This window comes from Calliphora vicina, chromosome 1 (genome assembly GCF_958450345.1).
Source record: "Calliphora vicina chromosome 1, idCalVici1.1, whole genome shotgun sequence".
NCBI classification, from domain to species: domain Eukaryota; kingdom Metazoa; phylum Arthropoda; class Insecta; order Diptera; family Calliphoridae; genus Calliphora; species Calliphora vicina.
This window is the reverse complement of record NC_088780.1, coordinates 39997489-40024059: the sequence shown is the minus strand read 5'-3', so window position 1 is coordinate 40024059 and position 26571 is coordinate 39997489. Positions and strand designations below refer to the sequence as shown.

General features: G+C 27.9%; 1 protein-coding gene across 3 annotated transcripts; it reads right to left on the bottom strand.

Moving 5' to 3' along the window:
* Nucleotides 1-2065: 2065 nt before the first annotated feature.
* On the bottom strand, nt 2066-26288 carry srp (serpent). Of its 3 annotated transcripts, none has more exons than XM_065509690.1 (7): nt 23724-26288; nt 9706-10093; nt 9407-9620; nt 6344-6516; nt 5476-5640; nt 5210-5384; nt 2066-5068 (listed from the first exon to the last, which is right to left on the bottom strand). In XM_065509690.1, the coding sequence occupies exons 1-7, from the start codon at nt 26057-26059 to the stop codon at nt 3972-3974; spliced, it is 4548 nt and encodes a 1515-aa protein (XP_065365762.1). In that variant the 5' UTR covers nt 26060-26288; the 3' UTR covers nt 2066-3971. The 3 variants fall into 3 exon arrangements, with proteins under 3 accessions (XP_065365762.1, XP_065365770.1, XP_065365778.1); XM_065509698.1 differs by lacking the exon at nt 6344-6516 and adding an exon at nt 5779-5912; XM_065509706.1 differs by having other exon boundaries at nt 4227-4643.
* Between the last annotated feature and the right edge of the window lie 283 nt (nt 26289-26571).

Below are 26571 nucleotides of genomic sequence, written 5' to 3'. Positions count from 1 at the left end.
TGCTAAGGTTAATTTCCATTTTTGTGCTGTTATTTTAAATTCTGGACTTAATATTATATTTTCCTTAAGTTTCATTAAAATCGGCACAAAAATATATAACATTTCGCTATCTTTTAAATCGCTAAATTTAAATCGCTGGTACGGAAAAACTGTAAGAGGTATTGACATAATTTTTTCATATTTTTATTCCCTATTTTGATCTCAATCAACCCCAATGTGATGATCGGAAAATTCTGAAATTTGTTTAACAAAATTTTTAAAAATTTTAAAATGGAGTTTTGAAACAGCCGTTAAAAAAAATTATTTTTTTTGGCCATACCTGCGAATAGGTTAACGGTATCCTACGAAGACAAAAACTCTTATACAAGTAAATATGGACATATTTTAAGTAAAAATTAGATTTTATTTTAATTTTTCTCGAAATATCTTGATTTTTTTCCTAAATTTTTTGTTCAAGTGGCCTGAAACACGTTAATGGTCTGGCGAATTTGTAATAACTTTAAAATTTTTTAATCAAATTTTGTCATTTATATCTCATTACAACGATAATTACGTACATATTTCGATTCTTTTGCATTCAATTGCAAAGGTATTTATTTAGTAGCAAAATTTTTTCAAAAACTGAAAAATATGCATTTTTCTCTAATTTTGGCGTTAATACAGTTTTTGGGTCATTTTGAACCAAAGGAGATACAGGGTTAATTTCCAAAAAAAAAAATTTAATGTAATATTCATTAATATAAATAAATCTACATATTTCTAGAAAACAATGCAGAAAGTTAACAAGTTTCACCTATTTCTTTCATATAAATAGTAAAATTTTGCATATATCTGAACTTTGACTTCGATGCGCGTCCAGAAATCGTTGCCCGATTCGGCTCAAATTTTCAGCACTTAACATTTAGGCCTAGTGTCACAATATTCCACCCGGCACTCTGTGAAATCTAAAAAAAAAATCGTCTGTCACTCTAATCTACATACGTGCAGAAGCTTAAAAATTACGAATCTCTTAACTTTTTGAATTTCCACCTCTTAACTGAAATGGAAACAATCAGTTCACTCATGTCAAAAAAGGGATTTCTTGTGCTCATTAAGAAGAAAACCAACACTCATACCAAGGTTAAACTTGATAAATACTATGGGAACTCTCCACCAACAATTTCAATGGTAAAAAGTGGTTTACTGGATTTCGTTGTTCTGGAATGTTCTAGACGCCCAGTTGAGGTCTCTACACCAGAAACAATTGAAAAAAATGCATGAAATGCTGTTGGCGGATCGGAGATTGAAAGTGCGAGAGATTGTGGAATCCATAGGAATCTCACATGGCTCAGTGGTTTCAATTTTGAGTGATCACTTTGGTATAAGAAAGCTTTCCGCATGAAAATCCGCCCGTAATAATAAATACAATATCTATCTGACTCTGTTTTTGTTAAGGAGAAAATACTTAATTACCGAATCTAATTAAAAATAAGTATTTCACTTACATTTTCCTACAACAAAATATCCTTCGTAATGCTTTATATGCTAAATTAATTAATTTAAAAACCATTCAAACTTATATTTTTCAATATTTGATTCTATTTTTTTTTATTTAAAAATGTTCGTTTGTTTTGTAGACTTAAAATCTATGGAAGAATAAAAATATCAATAGGAAGTAACAAATTTAATATTTAAATATTTATATAAAAAAAAATAAAATAAATTTTAATTTAATTTGGTAATATGTAATAAAAATAATAATAATATAAAATAAAATAATAAAAATAAAAACAATATATAAACTTATTAAAAATATGAGATTGTTTGCGTTTTAGGGAATTATTTTTTGTTTTTGTTGATAAATTTATAAATTTTGAATAATTAAATAAAAAAAATATATATAAACAAAATTTACAAATTATGGAATAATCAACTAAGTAAAAATAAAAAAATTATAATATTAAACAATAATCTGTAGAAATTTACAAAATATAAAAAATTATTGAAAGAAAATCAAAAAAAAAATTAAATTAAAATCTCTGGAATATAAACGAAATTTATAAAAATATATATTAAAGCTAGATTTATTAAAATTATAATAGATTATGTGGAATTTTGTAATATAGAGGTTGGTTTAAAAAGTTTTTTTAAACTAATTTTATAATTATTTTTAATATTTAAAAAGTATTTACAGAATTTGTTTTTTGGAAGAATTTTGGTTGTTTTTTTGTTTTTTGATAGTCCTTAGAGGATGTTTTTTCTTTTTGTTAAAAATTTTTTATAATTTTTTATAGTATACATATTTTGTGTTTTAGTTTTTTAATATTAAATTTATGTATATAAAAATATATGTTGTAATTATTTTTAAAGTAAAGTAACTTAACTTAATTTACATATTTATGAAATATAAATTCTAAAGATTCTTTGGAAATTTTCTAGAAATTCATAGTAAATTTAATGGATTTTTCTAGTTTTGAAAATTTTCTAGAAATTCATAATAAATTTAATGGATTTTTTCTAGATGTTGGTTGGTTAATCTTTGGTTTTCTTTGCATGATTGTAGGGAAGTTGTGGGATTTACAGTATTGTTGTTTTAAATTAATTTATTTGTTTGTTATTTAGTTATATTTATAATGGTCAATATGGGAAATATTATTTTATGCATTTGATCTTAATTTATTTGTATTATGGTCCTTCGAAACTCAGAACAACTTGTAGCATTCATTTGGTATTTATATATTTAGGTCGATCTATAACAATTCAAATTTGCATCTAAATAATTGCTTATGGTTTTTTTATATTAATATAAATATTGATTAACTCAAGTAATGTTAAATAAATTCTTCAATATTCACCTGATTTGAAAAAGCGAAATATTTTTGTATCTAGAACTAAATGTTCTTTAGTAAATTAGTATAAAAATTACTGTTTTAATAGAAAACTTAATAAAGGAAAGAATTCAAAGTCGAAAATACTGGAGAAAAAATAAATGTTTCGATATTGTTTGAAAAATTATTTAAATAATTGATTAAGCCATTCAAATTGCATAGCTCCATTTTCCTTCTTTCAGTGACCACTTGAAAAATTATAATCGACCTGAATATAACAGAGTTAGGGATACATTCTACCATAGATAAATAAACATAGATCAGAAACTCTCCTCTCAAAGACCTAACTCGGTTGTCAAAAACCTAAGTACTGAGAATTTATTAGTTAAAAAATTATGTGAAAACAAAAATAACACTCGGACATGTGATTATTTTGAGTTTTTTTCTAGTTTCCGCTCTATGTATATTTCTCTATGGATTCTACATTCTATCAGAAAACAGTTTGTTTTAGAATAACTCAAATTGAGGGTGTTTTATACATTTTGAAGACCATTTTGTATTTAAAACTAAATGTTCTTTAGTAAATTAATATATAAATTACTTGCTTTAATAGAAAACTCAATAAAGGAAAGGGGTCAAAGTCGAAAAAACTTGAGAAAACTTAAATTTTCCGATATTGTTTGAATAAAATAAAATATATAAACTTGAAAAACTCAAGTTTTCTTCTTTTAAAAACCTTTATCAAAATTATAATGGTAGAGAATACCTCAATTAGGGATACATTAGTACTTGAACCTAGCCGAATAACTCAAAATTTTGAGGGTCATTCTGAAAATTTTAAGACAGGTCATAAATGACCCAAGTTTGGATCTGGTATTAGAATTCGGAAATTAAAAGAAGAACATTTTGTACTACAAATCTGGACCATACAATACAAATTACTCTTTAGATATGATAACATTTCTCCCAAGTTTAGAACATAATATTTCTGCAGACCTCTTCAATACTTTTACAATTAAAATATTAATCTAATTTATATTTCAGAACCTGCTTAAACAATTTTCCGGCGGAACTTAAAAATTTGTTTGAGTTATGGTCCTTCGCACCAATACATTGCTTAGTCCATAGAATATTTTCAGTTGTAATTTTCTAAACTCCTTAAAATTACTCCATTTTCACTACCGTTTCCCGGTCGAATTTTCTGCCAAAGTCATGCAAATGTTGTGGCACAAATTGCAAAAACTGCTGCTGCTGCAAATCGTGCAAATGTTGCTGGCGATGTAGCAAAAATTGATGATATTCATAATCATCATCCATGGAAGGACTACGACTCATATTATTTAAATGGCCGTGTAAAATTTGTTGTTGCTGGTGCTGTTGCTGCTGCTGCTGATGTTGCTCATCGGCCAATTGATGGTGTAATTGTTCGATTTTAATGCTGTTGCCAGTATCATTAGGATTGGGTATCAATTCACCATATGTCTCATAGGCCGGAGAGGTGGGTGGTGAATTAGGTTGGGCCTCAGCGTGGTAATTACTTAAGGGACTGTGATTGTTAGAGGCCATATGGAGGGTGGGATGGTGACCATGTGGATTGTTGGCTGCTAATAGTTGTTGCTGCTGCTGATGATGGTGTAGTTGTAGCTGCAGATATTGTTGCTGTTGATGAGTCTGAGAATTGCTGTTGCTGTTGTTGTTGGGTGTGGCACATTTGTTGCCGGTTGGTGATGTGTTGTTGTTGTTGCTGTTGGGTGAATTGGGATTCATTAGCGTATTCCCTGTATGTTGCTGTTGCGTTGCTGTATTCATTAATTGCTGTTGTTCCGCTTGTTGTTGCTGTTGTATATATTTTTGCATAAATTTCAAATTTTCATTATCATTATGATTAAATGTTGTTGTATTGTTGTTATTACTATTGTTGTTGTTGTTAGTATTATTTAAATGATTGGTGGGTGATGATGAGGCAGATGAGGCATGATGTGGAAACATTATTGGTGACATTTGTTGCTGCTGTGATTGTTGTTGTTGCTGATTATGCTGTTGATATTGTTGTGGTGACATATTACCCATATGATTATGTTGTTGTTGTTGTTGCTGCTGCTGTTGCTGCATTAACGGTGATGTTGGTGACATATTCATGCTGTGATTGTTATTATTGTTATGACAAGGCGATGAGATACTATTCGTGGGTGATGTAGCCGCCGATTGTGTTAGTGATGATGTTGATGCATTTAATAATTGTTGTGTTAAAGGTTTAATATCTATTATTTTAAATTGATTTACCCCGACAAACGACAATTACATTGATAATCAATATGAAAAGAGACAAAAAAAGAAGAATACGAGAAATAATTAATAAGCATGCTGGGAGATGATGAATATTTTTTTCGTTTGAAACTTACCATGATCGCCATTGAGCAAGCTCATGTTGTTAGTGGCACTTTCAGTGCTGGTATTGAGAGTATTATTGGACGAATTGATTGATTGTTCGGATGCCGAAGCAATGGCAGCATTTGCTGATGCTTGCTTTTTCGAAATTTTTTCGGTTTTACAGCCTTTGGGTTTGCGTTTACGGGTCTGGAAAATAGAACAAACGGAATTTTTAGTAAATTATTTAAATTAAATTTTAATATTACAATAATTATTTTTAAAAATCCTCAAAATTTACCTGTATTGTATCCTTTTTCATGGTCAAAGGACGTTTCACACTATGCAGCTTGTAATATAGACCACAGGCATTGCATACCGGTTCACCATTGGGATTACGACGCCATAATGAAGTCTGGGTGGTCAAACAATTGGAGCAAGTCAGGCCCGCTCTTCTTGAGGCACTCTATTTAAATTAATAAATCAAAAATTATTAATAAAAAAATTCTTTTCATATGAAAAAACAAATCAAAAATATTTAAAAATAAAACAAAATTTTTGAATTTATTTGGAATAATATGTTATTATATAGGAAAACACCTACCAGACGCCGCGAAGTAGCACGACTAACAACATGTTCCTCTTTAATGTTGCCAGTGCTGTTGTTGTTGTTGCTGTTCCGATTTGTAACTGTATACGGAAAGGTCTTATAGAAATCCCCGCCTGATTCAGCGGCCACTGTAATATAGTGATTGATTTGTTTCATTAATTAAATGGCAAACAAAAATTAATTGAGTTTTTTTTCTATTTACTTTCTAATAATTTCAAAGCTACAAAGATTTTTACAATATTCATAAGAAAGAAAACAAAATGTCTAAAGCATTCACAAAATAAAGGCGCAATATAAACAAAATATTAATTTCTTTTGTTTTAATATTTATTATAATAAATTCAATTAATTTTTTTCTGGTTTATCTTCAAACTGAACTTTCAGGAAGCGAGAACGTTGTAGATTTTTTTTTCATTAAATTTTTGCAATTTAGGGCAAAGGATTTCTATAAGCTTTATTGTAATAAACAGGATAAATTCAAAAATTTTGTTTTTATTTTTTCAAGTATTTTAATATTTTTTTTTTAAATTTTTTTTGTAATTACTGTAAAATAATTTACCAATCTTCTGGGTGGTTTAATTAAGGGACGATTCATTCCGTTCATTTTATGATAAAGACCGCACGCATTGCATAAATAATGTCCGGTATTATCACGTCGCCATAGTGGAGTTGAAATTGCACCACAATTGACACATTCTCGCCCCTCCGTAAAAAAATCGGCATCAAAAAATGCTTCAAATATAATAGACATAACAAATACTCATCAATATTTATTTATGATTGGGGTTGATTTTTTTTTATTTTTTTTTTGCTTTTTTAACGATTTTAAACAAAAATTTTAAATAATTTAAAGGAAAAAAATATTGATTTATATGAAAAAATTATATAGTTCCTATTATTGTTGTTGCTGTTGTTTTGTTGTATAAAAATGTGTAATTTATTGTAGGTATATATTTTTGTTTTTTTTTTAATTTACTGAAGTGTGATTGTGTAACAAACAAAAAAAATTAATTGAATTTATTATAAAAAAAATAATAAATAAATAGTTGGGTTTTTTTTTGGTAAAATGAATATAGAAATAGTGTAGAAAGAGTAATTTAATGTTTTAAATAAAATATAATGAATTAGAATAATAGAAAATAAGAAAAAAAAAATATATAGTACTTATAGTCTTAAATATAATGTTAAAATTAGTAGCATATTTTTAGGTGGGGTTAGATTTTATGTATATAAGCTAATGTGGGAACAAATGTTATGTAGTGTGGGCCTTGAACTTGGTTACATCTATAATAAATTTATATAGCTTTCGTCGTTTATAAAAATGTTTTAAAATTGTACAAATTTTGATTTTAAAATATAAATTTAATAGATTTTTCAATCCAAGTCTACCCAAACTAAATGTCTACAATAGTATTGCATAGGATTAATTATGGTCCTTCAAACTGAATACTAGATAGATGTATTTAAGACCAGTTAAGCATGGTTTATGGATTATTTAATTACAATTCAACTGAATCAAACTTCTATTTAGTTCACATTTTCTTCATCAGTGGTCCTTCGAACCAAACATTTACTATTTAATTTTCTAGTTATATTTGATGGTTTTTATGTCTTCTAATTTTAAATGAAAGCTCAAGAATCTTAAAAAAATAGACAAAACTTTACGTTAATTTATAGTCCGAAATAGATGTAAATAAGACTTTTTTAGCTTTTCTTCATCAATGGTCCTTCGAACCAAAAATTTACTATTAAATTTTCAATTTATGGAGAGAGACATCCAATTTTAGTTATATTATGAAAATAATCTGTGAAGATTCTGGAATCAAAAAGCAATAGACAAAGATTTACGTTAATTTATGGTCCTTCAAACTGACTATTTGTACATTTAAGTAAGGCATTTTTAGAATTTCTTCATCTGTGACCCTTCGAACCAAACATTTACTATTTCCGTTTCAATTTATATTTTTGTGGCTTCTTATTTTGAATATTTTATGAAAATAATCAAGAAATTTTAAGGAATTACAGCGAAATACTCAAAACATTTATGGTCCTTCAATTTGAATAAAGCATTTTTTATAAAGTTCTGGAATCAAAAGACAAATCGTTACGTTAATTTATGTTCCAATTTACAATTTAAGTTTATGATGCATACAATTTTGAAAATCGTTTGAAAAGAATCAGAGAAAGATATAAAATCTCAAGGTAATAGACAAAAGAAAGGAAAAATACCTTTAAACTGAGTATAATATGTAAATAAGCCAGTGTTTTGAGGATATAAATGTGGATAAAAAAACTTCCATTTAGTTTACATTTTTCTCATATCTGGTCCTTCGAATTATGAAACGTTTTGGAATCAAAAGTCAAATAAACGTTGAAGTGGTATAAAAAGCTAATTTAAAATCATATTTGGGTACTCGATTACTTGAGTGTTAGATTATTTGATTCTAGAACTCCGTTGAAATTTAGGTTATGGTAATTTATTTAAACAAAATTTGTATCTTTATTACTGAAATCGAATAAATCAACCAATGATATATGGCATATTGTTAAACTTGGAAAGATTTTATAAAACCCTGATTTAAAGATTTTACAGTCATTGATTTATTAGGCCTAGTACAGGACTTTAAGTTTAAATTTTAGTTAAACAAGGTTTAAATAGAAACTTAAACTCCAGATGGAATTTAGTTTAATTAGAGCTAATGCAAGTTCTCAAGTCTATTAATATATTTTTAAAATTTCAAATTAATTTAGAAAGTTTATTTTATAATTTTGTTTCATGGAATCTGGGGTAAATAAATTATTAAACTTCTGTTTTATTAAATCCGGATTTAAAGCATTTAAACTCTAGTTATGAGTTAATGAGTTTGGGTTTAAATTTTGTTTAACAAAGCTTAGTTTTAAAGCTTTATATATTCATTAAAGAATATTTGAAAATCGAATCAAAAATTTGTTTACTTTCATTGTTGAATAATACATAATTTCAAATTCTAGACAGTAAACAACAAATGGTTTTTAAAATTTCAATATTTACCATTATAATATTTACTTAAAAGCAATACCAGACCACATTTACACAGGTTACGTAAATAAAAGATTTATTTTTATAAAACTGCACTTAAACGGAAAGGAAAAAAACAGAATCTACCTAAAAATGTTTAAACACAAATTTGTTGAAAACTGAGTAAGTGTGAAATTTGTTACAAGCAGAAAATTTATGTTTTTCTTTTTTGTGGCCACACATGCGTGTTAAAGAAAATACAAGAAATTAAAACAAATTCAAAGGAATATTTAAAAACTGTACATTTTATATTATTTAAAAAATATATAAAGAATTTAAGTATTTTTTAAATTATATTTAAATTCTACAAAAATTCTGTTTGTCTGCTTTAAATAAAGGTCATAGCCTCTTATTTTTTTTTTTGTTTGTTTTAAGGCGAGTATGAACACATAATAATTTAAATGTATAAACCTTATCAGTTTAATAAAGTAAATAAATTAAATATATTTCTTCTACCAAATACGTGTTTTTAATAAAACAATAAATAAATAAGTAATTAACAACAAAAAATACGAATAAATATAAATAAGTATTATTAAATTAATAATTTGAATTTAAACTTACTTGCTGACAATGAAGCTGAAGCGGACAAATGGGCCGCTACTAAATTTGTGGCAGCCGGATTTGTTACCTCGGCCGTTGAGCTGACCGCACGACCATTAACGGCGGAACGTATGACATTTGTATTGGCACTGAGCACATTATTCAAAGCCTGATTACCCACCACCGAAGAGGGAGCATAACTAATGGCCTCATAAGGACTAGACCAAGCATCGTTCTAAAGAAAGAAAATAAATACAACAACAAAAAATTAGTAAAGAAAAACAATAAATAATGTTTGTATTTATTTTTTGCCAACTTACATGACTTCTGTAATTACTCAATGAGCCATAACGATCGACGCCGTTTGCATGAGAACTCTGGTTATAGGCTGTGGTAGCAATGCGCTGGAATGCAGGCAAAGCTCCGCCAGCACCACTGCTCTGTGTACTTTTGGGTGAACCATAGTCATCCGAATTGGAATGTGTTTCATTGAGATTATTGTTAGAGGAGTTGGTTGTAATTGCTGCTGACGCCGAGGTGTGAATGTTTTGACTACAGGTTGTTGCTATTGCTGCTGCTGCATTGGATACACCTGAGGCTGAGCTGTGATGGTTGGAGGGTGGTGGTGATGACGTTGTGCCTGTGGACTGCATACCATAAGGCATGCCATTGGTGGCTGTTGCTAGCAAAGGTGCCGCATACACTGAACTGCAAATTATTATAAAGAAAATAATTGTTTAATTAGTATTTATGCATACATATTTGTTGACTTAATTATTGGTACTAAAAATTATTATTTTTTTGTTTTAAATTTATCAAAGTTCTTTTTATATATACATACATATGTATATGTTGTATTTCACTTGAAATCATTCAAATTTGTTCATATTTTTGCTGATTTATTTTAAGTTCATAAAGTAATTTAGCATGATGTCATTTCAAAATTATTTTTTTAAATACACATACATATGTATGTATGTAGGTATAATTAATAATTAAATTTCATTACCTATAGCAATAGTTTTTCAAATACATATTATTATAATTGGAGAAAAACATATTCATTTTGTTTAAATTCCGCTATTTTTTTTTCTTTGCTTCGTACCGGATGTTGTAGAAAACGTACAAGTTTATAGCAAAATTTATTTTTTGTTTTTACATATTAAACATTTTTATCGAAGCACTGTAAAGGGAATTAAATATGGAACATCTGAAATCCCAAATATTTTTAGACACAAAATAAACAATGAAAGTTCTTTGAAAGTACTTTCATTTGTCACTCAAACAAAACCAATCTTATTAAGATTTAAAATCTTACATATTAAAATTTTAATTTCTTAATCGATATTCATATTAAATATCAAATATTGACTCAATTTATGTTATTTTTAAAATATCAGTAAATGCTTGAATTTATATAATATCTTTGCTCTATTTAATGATAGAATAATTTGATGGCAAAAAAAGAGGCATGATATTTGGAAAGGCCTCTCAAATACCTTTCATTTGATATACATATTGTCTATGTATCCAACATATTTCCAAAAACACTTAATACATCAACTTTTAAATGGAGATTTAAGTTCTGAAAAATAGTGCAGATTTTATTACTTAAAACAAGATTTACATTAAAAAGGTAACACTGCAATTGAAACGGTCAGTTTCAGGCGTTAACTATAGTTTAACTTTACCATAGCTAAAAGGTATTTTGTCAAGCTTACATTCATATTTCTAAACGATTACACAGGTCAACAGCAAAAAAAGGCTTCACTAACCACTATATAGATGTGATGCATCATGGTTACCGAAGTACAGAAATGCTAAATTTTTCTATGGATAGAGTTTTTTTAAAAAAAAAAAATTCTAAAATTGTGAATTTTGTTAGATGTTTCTCCACATAATTTATAATAACTCAAAAACGGTTAGACCGATGTTATTGAAGTAAACTTAGGAAAGTTCACATTTACATAGCCTTTAATCTGTTAATATATTGCATTTTAATCGGAGTTATAATACCAAATTGAAGCAAAAAATATATTTTTTACGTGAAAATAGCAAATTTTTGTGTTTTAAAAAATTCATAAAAAATCGAAAACGACAGAACTTGTTCAGATTTATTACTTTTTCGCAAAGCTGCATATAATAACAACAAAATGAGATATCGATCATATAAATCGATTGATTCTTTTCGAATTTATTCACAATTAAGTGAATTCGCTGATTTTCACAAAATTTTACTTTTTTGTTTGATATACATAAAATTCAGTAGTTAATGTTTTTATTTCGATTGATTGAATATTGAAAACATTTTCCCCATGCTATGTGCAAATTTTCACATATATATTGCGTTTCAATCGGCTCAGTAGTTTCGGTGTTATAATAACAAATTCAAGCAAAAAAATAAGTTTTTTATGTGAAAATAGCACATTTTTTGTTGTAAAAAAATCATGAAAAATCGAAAGCGGCAGAAATTGTTTAGATTTTTTGCTTTATTGCAAAGCCACATGTAATAGGAAAAAAAATTAGATAACGACCATAAAAATCGATGGATTATTTTCGAATTTATTCACAATTAAGTGAATTCGCTTATGTTCAGAAAATTGTATGTGCGTACAAAAGTGTACTTTGAAAGTTAACATTGATTTAAATTGAATTCTACTCATTTGGTTAATAAATAAGGCTTTACACTTTACTTTGGTTAATATTTTGACTAGTTAATAGACATTTAAGTTTAATTCTCAGGGCCCTTAGAGTGCAGCCAATTATTCTCAAAAATTTTATTTCGATAAAGTTAAAAATTATATGTATTTTCAATAAGCAGAGCTTCGAATTATTAATTCAATTTGAGTTTCATTCACTAAACTTTTAAATTCGGAATAAAAAAATTTCAGCCATTCATTACATAAATCCATTTCTAAAATTAAATTCTTTAGCTTTATTCAATGGATTTTATTCAAATAGAATCCATGCATCATTGAATTCATTCACAATCGAATTATTTCATAAAAAATCATTCAAACTTTGATTGGCAAATTTTTGTTAAGTCAAATCTAATGCAAATTGAATTAAAATATTTTTTCTGCATTCGGTTTTGTATCTGTTTAGCTTTTAATCATTAATTCAAAAAAATTGTCACAGATTATTACAGATATGCTACAAATGATAGTTGTCAAAAAAGTTTTCAACATTTGTGGTTTGCAGAGCGAGAGAAAATATATTTGTGTGAAATATATTTGTTCATCTTGTCAAACTACAACTATTTTGACATTTTCTTTTCTTATTTTTCTATTGATATATTTCTGAAACCATCTGATTCATAACTGTATAAATTGTGAAAATCTTAAGCCTGTTTGTAATAGATTTGAATCATTCAATATTTTAAAACTTTAATGATTCAACTGGGAATTAATTCTATCAATAGTGAACTCTTAATGAAGTCAATACGTTGGCCGAACTAAGGAATTAAGACAACGAATAAATTCATTGGAATTGTTAAGTGAATATATTTAATTTGGTTTTAAATACAGAATTATGAATTAATTCTTCCGAACTTTTGTTTATAATTTCAATATTTTTTATTTTAAAAAATAGTAATTTTTCAGCCAAATCATACAATCCGCGGGAGTTTTTTCCCTTTTCCCATTTTTAACACTGAATTTGAATTTTTTTTATTCATAATTGGGCTGTTTATGAATATGTTTTGAAATGGTACTACTTTTTTAATGGAAATGGTGCAGTTCGACAAATTATTTTGAATCTCCTTTTATCATCTCTCAAAGTTCTCTATATATTTTGTTGTTATTATTCCTCTTTTTAAGCTTGATTCTTACATTTGTTTACAATTTTATTTTTTTTTTTGTTTTGATTTTAATGTCCACAAACCAAAAAAAATGAATAAGATCTTTAATTTCAGCACAAGATCAGTGACCAAGACCACCACCACTGTGTTTGTTTAATATCGAAAGACAATACAAAATTAATTGGGCAGTTTTTGAGTATAATACTAATAATTGAGACAGCGATACAGTTTAATTAAACGTCTAAAATATGGAGGTACTTTTATATAGACTTGAGGATGCGGTACAATTTAAGTTCAAGAAATATAAGCTGTAATTTTTTTAGTAGCAAAATAGTACTCTTCAAAAATCTACAATATTTTTCGCACTAAATACGACATTTAAGTATTATTATTAAATTGTCTTATTACAACCCTAACTTTCTCATACCTTGGTTAAAATATCAGCAGGACAAAATAGTATTGTTTTCAATTGTACAGAAATATTTTCCATAATAAAATAAGACATTTCAGTATTATTGACATGCAGCTGATTTAAATATGCTGACATTTGTTGAAATGTATGAAAAAGTTAAAGAGTCAGGGACATAAAATTGCTAAATAGGATTTATTTATTAGAAATCATTAAAGCTCATTATTAAGTACTAATAATACAAAACCTTTGGCGTACTTTTTACCGAAATGCTGCCTTAAAATGTTGTATTTATTTACTTTAACTTATAGTAAGAAAATTTTATGAGTAGCGTACATATACAAATATTGCGTACACTTTTTTGGTACCATGTTAGTGATTTCTTTTTTTCCTTAGCTCTTGCAGAAATTTGACCATTTGTGTAAATAAATCATTGAAATCCAAAGTTCGTTATGTTTATAATAAAATATTCCAGTAGCTTTACTAAATATTTGAAAAAAATGGATATGTAAATATCAAGATTTTTTAAACACTAGTCAAAAGATTTCAAAGATATAAAAGAAAAATATACAAGAAAAAAAAGAAACAAATCATCAAATTTTGAAAACAAAACTGTAAACATTAAGATTTTTTAAATCTAGACAAAAGATGTTAAAGATATAAAGGAAATTTGAAAACTAAAGTGTAGAATAATTGAAACAATGAAGCAATAAATTGAGATTGAGATCGATATTTGGGAGTTCATAAAGATAAAATTAGGTCATAATGACAAAGACAGGGGACGTTTTTAGGTTCTTTGTAGGATTGTGTTAAGATTCAAAGTACTTTAAAACTATAGTACGCAAATGGTAACATTGATACCATTGTCCTGCTGACAACAGATCAAATTCAGATTGTTTTATTATAAAGTCTAAAAACAGCTAGTGGACGAAAGTATAAAGATGTAGTTATTGGAATAAATATATGAAGAATTTAATATATGTACATTATTACGTTCTTTAGTGTACAATTGGCCAAATTTAAGCAGATCATCAAAGGTACTAAAATGTAGTAGTTCGTTTTTCATCGCCAAAGGGGACAAAAGTACTGAGATGTAATGCTATCATCTGACCAATTTAATGAGAAAGTCAAGGGACATTGTTAGGTTCATTGGAGCATTTTTTTTAGAATTCAAAGTAAGTTAATAAAGTACTTAAATACTGTAGTACGCAAATGTTTTTTCAGTGCTAATGATTGGCAACTGAACAAAACTAGGTTTTTTTATGATGAAGTTAAAAAAAAGTACCAAAATGTACTTAGTATTTCGTAGTACGTTCTTCATCAGGGAACGTTTTAAAGTTATTTGCTTTAAACTCAAACGTTTGTAACATTTGCACTAAAAATGAAGTGGCATTTCATTGCTATTTACACCTTTGTCCTGCTGACATCTGAATAAATCTAGGTTTATTATTATAAACTCCAAAAATAGCAGTTTGGAAAAAGTACTAAAATTTAGTATAGAGAAAATATAAATAAATCTACGCAAATTGTTTTTCAGTGCTAATGATTATTGGCACATATATGTTTTTTTTATTATGAAGTCTAAAAAGTACCAAAATCTACTTAGTGTTTCGTAGTATGTTTTTCACCAGGGAACGTTTTAAAGTTCTTTGCTTTAAAATCAAACATTTGCAGCTTTTTTTAGGATTCAAGTAGTTTGTTAAAAGTACTTAAACGCTGTAATAAGGAAGTGGTATTTCATTGCTATTGACAACTTGACACCTTTGTCCTGCTGACATCAGACTATACAGAGAAAACAGATTCGTGATAAAAAACGAATTTGTTGCCAATCGAATGATACTACTTTAGTGACCGAATTTTACAGTTGTGGCAACAAAATGGTTCAACCGAAATTCTTCTTTATCAACGGACTTTCTCTTGATAGAACCGAAAATCTTTTTTCTCTGTGTAAATCTGGGTTTATTATTAAAGTCCAAAAACAGCAGTATGAAAAAAGTACAAAAATTTAGATAAAATATAATTTAATCTCTATTTATAGCCTGCTACATGTACCCCACTGACTTTAAACCAAAGTTGAGAGAAAGTCAGGGAAAGTTTTCAGGTTCCTTTAAGAATAGTTCCAATAAAAATCAGACATTTGTAGACCCTTGTTAAAAGTTTTTTTTTTTTAATTTTCACTTGTTTCAATTTCTAATCAAATTAGGTTTTTAAAGAAGCGTAGTTTGGTTTTAGAAATTACTATTTCATTTATTTAAGCATTAGATGGAAAATAAGTTCATTTAATACTTATTAAAAGTCAGTTGATTTTCAGATATTTGATCACGCGTAATTTTGGTTCACAATTATATCAACAATTGATTTTCAGATATTGATTAAGGCTTATAATTTTGGTCATAATTTTTATAAATTTAAATTTATGGTTTTTGTTAAAGAATATTTTCTTTAAGTCACATTTAATTCATTGATTTTTTTTCAGTTTTGTTTATAAATTTTACTTAAAACGTTCTATGATGTTTAAAATCCAATCAAAGTTTAGGCGCACGATCACAAGTCACAAAAAACTGAACTTAACACTTTGACAACGAAAAATCTTATAACACATTTTGAAACAGACCAACTGCACTTGGCACTGCATCATCATATTATTTTGCTTACAGTCCGCAATATTTAGTGACATATGGAATTTAAGATTTTGGTTTGTTAATATTATTTCTTTTGTATTCTTAAACGTTTTATTCTTTTGAGAATCATAAAATTATACACCTCGTACGTGAATGCGCGTTAAAATGTCATAATTGACTGTAAGAATAACTAAATCGAATTTCAAAATCTACTTCGTCTTTAACACAATATTCACAAATACACAAAAAAAACTTTGCAAACAGAATTGAAATGAGATGATGTGTGAGTGTTGTGTTGTTAAAATTCCAATAACTCTAAAGGTAATTTAAGAAAAGCTGCAACTGAAATTACTACCATGCCTCAACGTTTTAGAAGATAATTTCTGGCTATACCACCTACAAAAGCGTGTTTAATCTATAAAATACTATTATGAATATGAACTAAATAAAATACCATAAATATAACTGACGATTTGTTTTAACTTTGTTTTTTTTTTTTGTGGTTTATCTTACACATTGTTTTGTTTATAATATTCGTAATAATATTATGATTTTTATTTTTTTTTTTAATTTTCATATAGGAAGTATTTTTTGTGTATTTATAGAAGTTATATTACGTATTTTCTGTTTAAAATATTTAGTTGTTTTGTTTTTTTTGCTTTATTTTAAATCTGTTTTGTTAGAGATCTTTCAAAAAGTCACATACTTTCTTCTGTTTTAGGCCACGCTTGAATTATAGTTTGTCGTTTATGAGTTTAGCGCTGTTTTGTTTTGCAATTCTTAAACAAATGTAGTTTTTGTGCTTTTAAATGGAATAGAAATAAAAGACCTTTAAAGGCACACTTTTAATATGTTTTCTGTTTAAACAAAAAATGGGTCAATATAATAAAAATTTTATGTTCAAATATACTCCGCGATGTAGGAATTTGGAGAAATCATAGTAGAGGTATTCACGATTTTAAGAATTGGGTATGATGAGTCCTTGTTAATAGTTATTCTAACAGATTATTAACATCATAGAAGAAAAATATTAAGAAACAAATTTAATTAGGGAATTTCGATTAATCGAATAATCAAACATTCTCATTAATCAATATATGTACTGATTAATCGATTAATCAATATTTCTGATTAATCAATTAATTTCTTTTCTCGCATATCTGGTCTAAAACCTGCAAATCTGACTAGTATTGGAACTATCTGTTGAAAATCTGCAAAATTGTTTCAGCTAAAAAAAACAAGTAAGAGAGCTGTATTGCTGTGCCGAATCTTATATACCCTTTACCGAATTATACTTCAAAATAAAAATTTTAAATATTTTTAGGTTTTTTAAATTTTAAAATTTTATTTTTGTTTTTTAATATTTTTTTTATATTTAGCGAAAAAAAAAACTTTTGGTGAAAAAAAAATTTGGATTAAAAAATATTTTTTCCGATTTTGACCCATTTTAGGTCCAACTTACTATGGTATTATATATGTCGTTGCAAAGGTCTTTGAAATATCTATCATTAGATATCCATATTTTCTATATTAATGACTTTGTAATCCAAGTTATTTGTGGGCTTCGGAAAATTATATTGTGGAAATAACAAACGGAATGAAAAACTTATATATACCATTCTCGCGAAGGCGAAGGATAAGAAGAATAAGTACCAAAATATGAGACAATATTGTTAATTTAGCTTAATTCGAAGAGATTCTGAAAATATCTTTACGATTTATGCTAAAGTCATTAAGAATATTTACACAATAGGATAACCTATGTAGACATTCTATGAGGGACCCTTACCGGCCTTCAACGCCAGATCTTCTAATAACAATAACGAGTAATGCAAAACCTTGTTGTTATTGAATTACTATTTTCACAAGACCCGAATCCAGAACATTTTTAGCGATTGTTGAAATACACAAACGAAAAAAGTCATTCGGTTGTCACAACGCAACTAACTGTTGCCTTTGTGTTAATAAAGACATTATTTTAAAATAACTTCCAGGTGTTGAGTACCCTTACTGCAAGTTTTCCAACTTCATTTCAAATGTCACATCAAATTTTACCGCTACAAGGTAACCCCCAAAATTCATTAGAATTTTTTGTATCAAATTACCTAAATGCGGGCAAAGTTTTTTTTACACAGTATGATGCAACACACATGCACGAATCGAACACGTGCCACAATTACGTCGCTCAAGTGTGTCCACCAGATGAACTAAAGTTAAATAATCTCTAAACTTGACTAATTTCCGCATAAAATGCGGGATTTCAAAGGTAAGCAAAGAGGGAGAGGGGTTTTTTAACTGTTGTGTTTAAAATAAAATAGTAAAATTAACACGTTTTAAATTATCAAAACAAGAACTAAAACTAAATAGTAAATTAAGAGATTAAATGTTAAAGAAAAATACAAAAATTTAAATTAAGGTGGCCAGGTAGGTGTTGCATAAAAAAATAAGAAAAATATGGGTTGACATTTCTGTCAAAAAAATATTGAATACAAAATATTGTAAAATAAAAAACTTTACGAATTCCAAAAGAAACAAGTAAGAGAGCTATATTCGACTGTGCCGAATCTTATATACCCTTCACAAAATTATACTTTAAAATAAAAATTTTAAATATTTTTAGGTAAACAAAATTTATTTTTGTTTTTATACCCTACACCACCATAGTGGGGAGGGTATTATGCGTTTGTGCAGATGTTTGTAACGCCCAAAAATATTAGTCTAACCTTAAAGTATACCGATCGACTTAGAATCACTTTCTGAGTCGATTAAACGATGTCCGTCCGTCTGGTTGGCTAGCTGGCTGGCTGGCTGGCTGTCCATGTAAACCTTGTGCGCAGAGTACAGGTCGCAATTTTGAAGATATTTCGATCAAATTTGGTAAATATTACTTTTTCGGCCCAAGGACCAAGCCTATTGAAACTGGCTGAAATCGGTCCATTATTTCACCTAGCCCCCATACAAATGTCCCCTCGAAATTGGACTTTATCGGTCATAAATGTTTAATTTATCTATGTATCTACACAAATTTCGCTCCAAGTTTTATATATACAAAATTCATGTCACCAAATTTTGTTACGATCGGTCCATAATTAGTCATAGCTCCCATATAGACCCGCTTCCGAAAATCACTTTAACGTGCATAAATGCTTAAAAATGTTGGTATACAAACAAAATTCAACATAGTTAACTTTAATATAGACATAAATCACACGACCTAATTTTATGGTGATCGGTCCATAATTGATCATAGCTCCCATATAAGGCCCACTTCCGAAAATCACTCAAAAATATAAATTATTGAAATTTTAAAAGAAAAATGTTTTTGCTCTTTTACTTAGTGTAGGGTATTATATGGTCGGGCTTGACCGACCATACTTTCTTACTTGTTTTTTTTAATTTTATGGAAAAAACTTTTTTAAATTTTTTTTTAATATTTAGCAAAAAAAAATCGGTTTAAAAAATTTTTTTCCGATTTTGACCCATTATAGGTCTAATTTAGTATATACGTCGTTGCAAAGTTCTTTGAAATATCTATCATTAGATATCCATATTGTCTATATTAATGACTTAGTAATCCAGATATAGGTAGAAAATCGAGGTTGTCCTGGTTTTTTCTTATATCTCAGATATTTGTGTACCGATATTCTCGATTTAAATTTGATGTATGAATCGTGTATGTAAGTTATTTGGGGGCTACGGAAAGTTGATTTCATCAGACAGACAGGCCAGAATATATATAATTTATAGGATCGGAATATTATATTGTGGAAATTACAAACGGAATGACAAACTTATATATACAATTCTCACGAAGGTGAAGTGTATAAAAATCATGTTGAAAATTTGCATTTAGGGTCTGATTCAGAAACTCGTTCAGAAAATTTAGGGCCCACCCAATTTCATAACACGATTGGAAAACAATTTTAAAACTTTTGTATAAAAATTACTTAGTTTTTCAATATGTAATTTGTTAGTGTTTTTGAAAATTGTTTTCCGGTCATGTTTCGGAATCAGGCCCATATTGAATATTGAAAATCACAAAGTTTTCAATTAAAAGTGAAAACATTTTCTAAATTAATATTTCGTTTGAAAACCATAAAGCATAGAGAGATATACACATAGAGCGGAAACTAGAAAAAACTCAAACTAAAAAATTACTCAAAATAATCACACATACGAGTACTCGTGTTGTTTTTGTTTTCACATAGTTTGTTTTACTAATATATTCACCTTTTAGATTTTTGACAACTGAGTTAGGTCTTTGACATGAAAGTTTCCCATCTATCTGTATATATCTATGACATAAAGTATTATATGACATAATAGTTAACATTAAAACATTATTGAAACTGTAATATATTTAATTCTGGGGGTGTATTTCTATACACCTTTAGTTGAACATCAAAGTTTAAAATTTCATTTAAAAATTTGTTAAGTAGACATTAATTTTCGCCAACATGTAGTAGAGAAGTTTTAAATGTTTTTGAGAGAAAAACAATACGGTTATTTAAAACTTTATTTTTTTCAACTATTTCTTTTTGTATAATTTATGATACATATTTTGTTTGGGTTTGTAACAATGTGAGCAATTATTGTATGTCTGCCGCCAGCAGCATAAAATAGCAAATAATTTGGTTTGTATTTGAGTTTAACTGAAAGTTTATTTAGGCTGTTTGCCATATAAAAATGTACGAGTATGAAGTATTCAAAACATACTACTCTACTATTTGTTTATTTACATTTGTTATTGTTGTATTTCTTTTACTTTTTTTTCTAAACCCAAAACCCACAGTGTGAAAATTTATTTAAAATAAATAAAAACAGTTGCAGTTTCATTTTGTTTTGAAATGAGGTTTTTGTGGTTCATTTGAAAATGTGGCCATAAATTCATTAGTGGTTTTTATTTTCAAAAAGGTGATTTGAGAAAAATGTTAACTATTGATTATACAATATGCATTTAATGCAGTCAGTGGTCGGCACTCATAGCCACCTAGGGCTAAACATTATCAGTTATATACCAGTAAACAATACGAATGTCAACTAAGGAGATCGAACATGTTAAAAATTAATAATAATTCATGTTCAAAGTTCTCTTTATGCCGGCCACTGTTTTAATGTTATTCACATATGTTAGTTTATTTGTAGATGTCTATATTGTATTTCTATAATGTTTATTAATATTAAAAACCATAGTTTGTTTCATTATTATTATTGCAAAAGTACAGCATCATTTTATAATTTATAAATATTTGTGTAAATATAAAATCATAAATGTATACCCTACTTAGAATCAATAGGTCTTATAAGTTCTGCTGAGTATTTTAAAGTCTAAGCAGTCAAACTTATTTTGAGAGAGCACTGCTTCAAACTTTCCCAGATTTAACAACCCGTATTATCCTATAAGACGAAGATCAAATGTCAACTTGTAATATTTGAGAGTTTTCATGAAAATTTAATTAAACATTTTGTAATATCGTAAGGATTTTTGTAAAACATGAGACAAATATTTCTTAAAATCAAGGAAAACAGAAATCTTAAATCTAACCTGAGTAGGTTAACTATTCATTCGACCTAAACCACTATATTTTGACTTAAAAAGCAGGAATGACAAATTCTCATGTAGTTTTAAAAAAACACACTTTTTATTCTTACAAAAAAAACCACCTGAATTAGCAAATTTGTGTGTGACTGACTGCCTATACCTTACAGCTCCCTGGAAATATGAGGCGTACAGAAAAGTCATAAAATTAAAACAAATATAAAAAAAAAACTACTACAAACTGTCTGAAAATCTTTGTACTTTTGATTCATTATTACAAAAAACAAACAAAAACAGCATAGTAAATTTCATTAGTTTTAAACAAAAAAATATTGTAAAATTATTTACTATGAATTTACAAAACAAAAGAAAAACGTTTATTAGTCATTTAAATGAATTAAAGGTTATTTTTGTTGGTAATTTTTTAAGTTATTGGAAATAAAAAATAACAACAAAACAAATCAGGTTACAATAATTGAAAATAATAAACAATATAAATTGAAAAAAAGTGAAAAACCATTGTTACGGTTTTGAGATTTAAAAATAAACACGTGCGCTTTAAATGCAATTGATGACTACATTCGAAATGAAAATTTCTGGGAAAACCAGAAATTGAACATTGCAATGAACTTTGTAATGAAAATAAAAAAAATAATCCAAAAAATATCCGACTTACAACAAATTCTCAATTAAATTTTAATTTGCAGTTTTTATTAATTCAATTAATTTGTTTAATTAATAATAGTTTTTTTCCAGTAATTGTCCAATCTGCAATTATTACAGTTCAATTTCTTACTGAAAATTTCAATATATTTTGTTGTTGTTCTAATTGTTTCTAAAACCAAATGTTATTTGAAATGTCAGGTGAAATTCAAATAATTTCTTTCAATATATATTTCAAATTATTTTGTTGATTTTCTATTAATTCTATCTAAAACCTGCAAATCTATTTAATACAAGAACAGACCTAATGTTTTTTGAAATGTCACAAGAAATTCAAACAATTTCTTAAACAAGTTTCCAATTTAACTCACGAATGTTTGGGGAAATTAATTTCAAACTTGTACTCTATGAAAGTAGAACAATTTTAACCAAACTCGTTACCAAAGGTCCGATTAAATTAACTCTTAATTCAAAATCATATTCAATCTTAATGAATTTATTACAAATAAATTCACAGACATAATTCTTTTGTACATCTAACGTAATAAATTTATTAATTTGAAACTGAATTATTTAGGTCGCCTTTAACTCAAATCCATTACAAAATAGCTTTAAAATTGAATGATTTAATATTTCTTCAATTCAAATCTATTACAAAAAGGATTTTGACAATTTTTTGTATTCATTTTGTAAATGATTAAAAACAAAACAAAAACAGATTGAATGCATTGATTTTGTTTATAAATTAATTCAACAATGAATGAATTCTATTCAAATAAATAAATGTCATTACAATTCTGAATTAGTGAAATAAGCTAAAATGTAATTAACTAATTCAAAGATCAACTCCTTACATTGTTTCAATTAATTTGTTAATCAGTTCAAATCAATTTCAATTCCAAATTAACAAAAACTAATAAATATTTAATTGATTAAGCGATTTTCTTAATAAAAATGGGATTGAATAAAAAATTTAGGTTTAGATAAAAAATATTTAAAGTTCCCATCGAAATATGAATGCCATTTTTTCATGATGGGTTGCATTAAGCAAAAACGAATAAATATTTAATTGTTTTAATGAATTTTTAATAACAAATAATTAATTTTTTCTAACAAATAAAAGTTTTCAAAAAACACATTTGAAATAAAATTGGAACGAGAAAAATTGAGGTTTAGATGGAAAATATTAAGATCTATTGGTTTTAAAACATTTTTTAAAATAATCTCAAAATTGTGTGAATATATTTCTAATAATTCAAAAGGTTTTTTTTAAGTATTTCAATAAAATTTATAGCATTTGAACTTACCTATTCGATAGTACTGGTGAGGGTGGTGAGGTGAAATTGAATAACTGCGTCTGCTCGGGTCCCGTTAACATAGTGTAGATATCACGATGACCCACTCCACTGGCATTCGTTAACTGGGTAAAACTTTGCAAGGTGGCCATATCGCCCGATTGTGATAAAGCCGATGTGGGTGAGGGAGAATCGGCACCCGAACTGGCGGAATTATTATGATGCAAATGGTGAATACTCTGTAAATGATGATGTGGCGAAGAGGTCTGCATATGGGCGGGAGCTATGGAGGGTAAGTGAGTCAATTCATGGGCTAAATTTCCAGAATGATCGACCACAGAGCTTAGGGTTAGATAACTGACACCATTATGATGATCTTCCAGACATTCATCTTTTAATGTATCCTGTATAACCTCATCAATGCTGGTGGGTGTATTGGCGGATACGCTGATATTTTGACCACCCATTAGCGGGTGATGATGATGCATGGCCTCGTGATGGGGATTGTAGGAGGAGGCGTAGATGGCTAAATTTGATCTCATTGTGTCGTCGTGTAAATAATTTGCAGTTGAAGGAGTGCTATTACTGCTGCTAGTAGCAGGATTTATTAAATGGCTGGTTGTGGTATAATAGGCAGGACTTTGGGTATGATGTTGGTTGGCTTGTGCATGCGCGTGATGAGCCGTATGATGTAGTTGTGTCAGAGGAGAAAAAAGCTGCAAATTAATTAAATCTTTGGTAGAATTATCACCAGCCGAAGGAGTATGATTCAAAGACAAATCATAGGCACATGAATTGTACGTATTTAACCAATGTTCGGCAGAGACTGCGCTTTGTGGGTGATGTTGTGTTAATTGAGGGTGTAACTGAGCTCCGGTTAGAGGTGAAGCATGTGATGTTAGATGAGCTGATGAACCTATAACAGCCAAATTTAAATTTGGATCATTGCTAGAGGTATTGAGTATATTTTCCGTGGCAACAAATTCACTTGATTCGTAAAGGGAGCTTTGTTGATGTTGTGGTATTTGAGAATTATTGTTATTATTATTGTAATTTGTTATTATCACTGAATTATTGGCACCACGATAATTTTGTGGGGCTGTTGTTGTAGTATTATTTAGATGATTTTTTGCATTATTTGTATTTTCATTTAAATTTTCTAAAGTATTTGTGGGTGTTGTCACTGCTGCTGCTGCTGTTGTTATAACACTATTTATCACTGTTTTGTTTAGAGAATTATCACTAGAATTTGTATTATTAATAATTTTTTGTTGATTTTCTAACGTTTCACTGTTATTATCATTATTATTGTTTTGTTTATTAGTATTATTAACACTTTCTTGTACGTCACTTTTAATATTATTATTATAATTATCTAATTTTTGCTCATTTGCGGTTGGAGGAGATTTCAGACAATTTGTATTTGAGAATTTCTTAACATGATAATGATCTTTTGGCTCGTCATTTATGTTAGCGACTGTTGTAGTTGATATATTTGTGTTATTATTATTCGTAGACGTAGTAGGTGTCGTTGCGGTTCTAATTGTGTTTATCTTTGGTGGCTGTTCGTCGTTTTGATTATTTTGAACTTCGTTAATGTTCGTTGCTGATGTACGTAACACTGTTTGGTTTGATGTTTCGTTGACAACTGATATGAATTGTGGTGCTTTACCAGCCAAAGACGATAAATTCAAATTCGTAGTTGTCGGTGTCGTCGCCGTTGCGGTCCCTAAAAACTCATTGTGTGCGCTGGTAGCAGTAGCCTGTTGCTCTCTTTCTGTTACTGTTACTCCTTGTTGTTGTTGCGGTGTTGGTGAATTTCTCCTAGTTGTTGTTGCGGTTCTTTGTATATCCGAAGCTATTGTTTCTGTTGTATTTATGAGGGTAGTTGCTGTTGTTGTTGGTGTCGTAGAGTGTAACGGTGTTTGTTGTTGTTGTTGCATGGCTGATCGTCGCTCTTTAGCACAGTCTATCTCCTTCTGCATCGTGTTGTGATGGATTAAGGAGCTTGTAAAAAGATCTTTATTTGTGGCCAGAAAGGATTCTTTAGTCTTTTTATGATCTTGCAGCAATTGTCCTTTATCTTTTATCTCATTTTCTCTTTCATAAATTTGTGGTTGTTGCTGCTGGTATTGTTGTATATTATTTAATAATGACTGCTGACTTGCTGTTGTCAATGAAGTTAATCCTTTATTAGTTAATTTACGATTTTGTTTTGAATTTGCTATGGCTTTGGTGATTTTCATATTGGCAGCATTTGTTAACAAAGAATTACTGTTATTGACACGACTTTTGGTTTTTGCTACTTTGGAGGTTAATGGCAAATTTCGATTATTGGCACATTTCATGATTTATAAAATCAATTTAAAGCAAATAAAATTCTTATTCTCTATAAGAACAAAACACTTAAAACATTTTATTATATTTTTCAAAACACTAGGTAATATATAAATTTTTTATTAATTATTAAACAATTTTATATAATTGTTAACAAATTTTTAAAGAAATGTTGAGTTTGGCTTAATAACAAAAAAAATTAATCCGCGTTTCGTTCAATTTTAACTTGACGTTTTGAGTTTTTTCTTAAAACTGTTAGTCAGCATCTCATTTTTAAAGCCTCATTCCCTTAATCTCTTTTTATTTTCATTATTATATTTTTTTCATAAATCTTTAGTTTTTTTTTTAATATAAAAAAAACAAATTTATTAAAAAAATCATTTAATAGCCACCATTTTTATATTTATTTTGTTATTTTCCCTTTTAATTAATACAATATCACTCTCTGTGTTTTTGTTTTACCGTTTAATATTTTCCTTCTTTCCAGTTCTCTCTTTGTTTATGAATCATCCTCTCTCTCACT

Coding starts and splice junctions, on each gene's coding strand:
- srp (XM_065509690.1), bottom strand. CDS start 26,059: ATGAAATGTGCCAATAATCGAAATTTGCCATTAACCTCCAAAGTAGCA. Junction 10,094..23,723: donor TCACCAGTACTATCGAATAG/GTAAGTTCAAAT, acceptor AATAATTTGCAG/TTCAGTGTATGCGGCACCTT. Junction 5,069..5,209: donor CTTGCTCAATGGCGATCATG/GTAAGTTTCAAA, acceptor TTAAAATAATAG/ATATTAAACCTTTAACACAA.